The following is a 3,169-nucleotide window of genomic DNA, read 5'->3' on the forward strand; positions in this document are numbered from 1 at the left end:
TGTTTACCTAACTACTAATCATCAAACATTTCGTAAAAATACACAGCATACACGAATCGAAAGACACAGATCCTGTGAATACAGACAATATTTCAGATTTTCTAAGTGTCTTACAGCGAAAACACAATAAATCGTTATATTAGCTTAGCACATAGCAATTAGCAGCCCAGCATTGATTCTAGCCAAAGTGAGCGATAAAAGTCAACATCGCCAAAAGATATTAATTTTTTCACTAACCTTCTCAGAATTCTTCCGATGACACTCCTGTAACATCACATTACAACATGCATATACAGTTTGATCGAAAATGTTTATATTTAGCCACCAAAATCATGGTTAGACAATGTGAAATGTAGACAAGCTGGTAAAGAAAACGTCCTTGCGCCACTTAGACAGTGATCTACTCTTATACATAAATACTCATAAACGTGACTAAAAAATATAGGGTGGACAGGGATTGATAGACAATTTAATTCTTAATACAATTGCGTTATTACATTTTTTAATTTATCCTTACTTTTCAATACAGTTTGCGCCAAGCGAAGCTACGTCAAAAAACATGGCGTCCTAAGCCACTAAAATGTTTCGACAGAAACACGATTTATCATAATAAAAATGTCCTACCTTGAGCTGTTCTTCCATCAGTATCTTGGGCAAAGGATCCTTTCTTGGGAGAAATCGTCTTTTGGTGGAAAGCTGTCCTCTTGCCATGTGGAAATGTCAACTACGTTCGGGATGAACTGAAAAGCGTGCCCAACTTTTCACATCGTTGCAAAAATAAATGTCCCAAAATCGCACTAAACGGATATAAATTGCTATAAAACGCTTTAAATTAACTACTTTGTGATGTTTGTAACTCCTATAACGAGTGAAAAGATGACCGGAGAAATATAACAGGCTAAACTAACGCTTGGAACAGGAGAGGGTCGGTGTCTTCCACGCGCGTTACGCAGCAAGAAAAGACTTGCTAGCTAAAGGTTTTTTTCATTTGTAGGGCCTGTGAACGAGCAATCGAGCCCGTTGGAATCGTCATCACGTAAAGGCATCCAGGGGAAGACGTAAGAAGTGTCCGTATAGTCATAGCAACGACAGTGCCCGTTTAAATGACTTCAGAAAAGTGGCCAACGTTTCTCAAATCTGACTCCATGTCAGGGAAATTGCTGTAGAATGGGCTCTGTTCCACTTAGAGACAAAATTTCAACTCCTATAGAAACTATAGACTGTTTTCTATCCAATAATAATAATAATATGCATATTGTACGATCAAGGATTTTGTGGGAAGCCGTTTAAAAAATTAGCCACATTAGCATAAATAGTCTAAACAGCGCCCCCATCCCCAACAGGTTAAAAAATTAGCCACATTAGCATAAATAGTCTAAACAGCGCCCCCATCCCCAACAGGTTAAATTAACTACCTTATGATGTTTTTAACTCCTATAACGAGTAGAAACATGACCGGAGAAATATAACTGGCTTCACTAGTGCTTGGAAAAAGTGCAGGTCGGTGTCCACCGCACGCATGACGCATCTGGAAAAGAGTTCCTACCTACACGTGTTTTTGTTTTATAGGGGCTGTGATTGCGCAATCGATAACATTCAAATCGTCATCACGTAAAGGCATCCAGGGGAAGACGTAAGCAGTGTCTGTATGCTCATAGCAATAACAGTGGCCTTTAAACTGACTTCAGTTCAGGGGCCAAAATGTGTGAAATCTGACTCCATGTCAGGGAAATTGCTGTAGAATGAGTTCTGTTCCACTCAGAGACAAAATTTCAACGGCTATAGAAACCAGAGACTGTTTTCTATCCAATAATAATAATAATATGCATATTGTACGATCAAGAATTTAGTAGGAAGCCGTTTAAAAAATTACACGATTTACATAAATAGTGACAACAGCACCCCCTAGCCTCAACAGGATAACTGTGTTTTTCAACTTTTCGGTTGTCCCCCCCCCCCCCCCCCCCCCCCCAGACAGGTTATTTTGTTATTTTGTTATGATCAACCTCTGTTTGTTCACCACCTATTTCAGAGAGTAAAGCAGTCCTCGCCTACTCTAACTCTGTGTTTCATTATGGTTGTCCCGAACTCTGTGTTTATATTTGCTCTCCCAACATATTGGTTATTTCTTCACTATCAACCTCTTTCTGTGGTCACTTACTCCTGCTCTAACTCTGTGTATGTTCATGTCTGTTCATGAAGGAGTCCCTAACTCTGTGTTTATATTTGCTCGCCCAACATATTGGTTATTTCTTCACGGTCAACCTCTGTCTGTGGTCACTTACTCCTGCTCTAACTCTGTGTATGTTCATGTCTGTTCATGAAGGAGTCCCTAACTCTGTGTATATTCCTGTTTGCCCAACAGATTGGTTCTTTCTTCATGATCAATCTCTGCCTAGTGGTGATCGCCACCCAGTTCAGTGAGACGAAGCAGCGGGAGCACCAGCTGATGCAGGAGCAGAGAGCCCAGGCCCACTCTTCCTCTACTCTAGCCAGCATGACTGAGCCCTCGGCAGGCTGCTATGAGTCCGTCTTCCAGCTGGTCTGCCACGTCCTCCGCAAGGCCCGCAGGTATGGAGTATGGAGGCCCATTCGTGCCAAAATACATTTGAATATTTCTATTTCTGTAATTGATTTGATATGATGTAATGTGCTTCTTAACATGAGAATGTCAAGTAGAAATAACTAGAACATCCCCAAATAAAATGTTAATTTTGAAAACAAAACAAACAAAAATAAAACCATTGAACAAAAACAACATTGGCCTCCAGCAGGTGCATTGCTTTTCCCTTTAATGTTTCAATGTTTTAATTTGTTTTGGCATGAATGTGCCTCTATACACAGGAGGTCCATGGCGCTCTGTAATCGACTGTTGGGGAGGCCCAAGGAGGTGAAAGGAGCAGGGAGAAGCCGAGAAGGAGGAGAGAAGACGAACGTGAATGGAGGAGGAGGAGGTGGAGAGAGGAGAGGGCAGCACAGACAGGGTGAGTGGTGAAGAGGGGGAGAGAGAGAGGGAGAGAGAGAGATGGAGGGCTAGAGTGGGAGTAGGTGATATCGTTGCATCGTTTGGAGGTTTTGACATTCATAGGACACAGACTGGAAACAATAAATGGATTCATTAGAAGATGAATTTGTGGTGTCCATCTAGTTTTCTAAGGTTATGACATTC

The 3,169-nt window shown here is 41.2% G+C and overlaps 1 protein-coding gene across 3 annotated transcripts in view; it reads left to right on the forward strand.

Annotated features, from left to right (window-relative positions):
* Nucleotides 1-1,993: 1,993 nt before the first annotated feature.
* Nucleotides 1,994-3,169, forward strand: part of LOC129839710 (voltage-dependent T-type calcium channel subunit alpha-1I-like) — a 73,435-nt gene continuing 72,259 nt past the window's right edge. For 2 of the 3 annotated variants that reach the window (XM_055907292.1, XM_055907293.1), the window contains exons 1-2: nt 1,995-2,571; nt 2,845-2,984. In XM_055907292.1, coding sequence (XP_055763267.1) covers nt 2,321-2,571; nt 2,845-2,984 — 391 coding nt within the window. In that variant the 5' untranslated portion in view covers nt 1,995-2,320. Of the gene's footprint in view, nt 2,572-2,844; nt 2,985-3,169 lie in introns of all 3 variants that reach the window. The other variant, XM_055907294.1, reaches the window with a different exon arrangement.

This window comes from Salvelinus fontinalis, chromosome 40, assembly GCF_029448725.1.
Source record: "Salvelinus fontinalis isolate EN_2023a chromosome 40, ASM2944872v1, whole genome shotgun sequence".
Classification (NCBI taxonomy): domain Eukaryota; kingdom Metazoa; phylum Chordata; class Actinopteri; order Salmoniformes; family Salmonidae; genus Salvelinus; species Salvelinus fontinalis.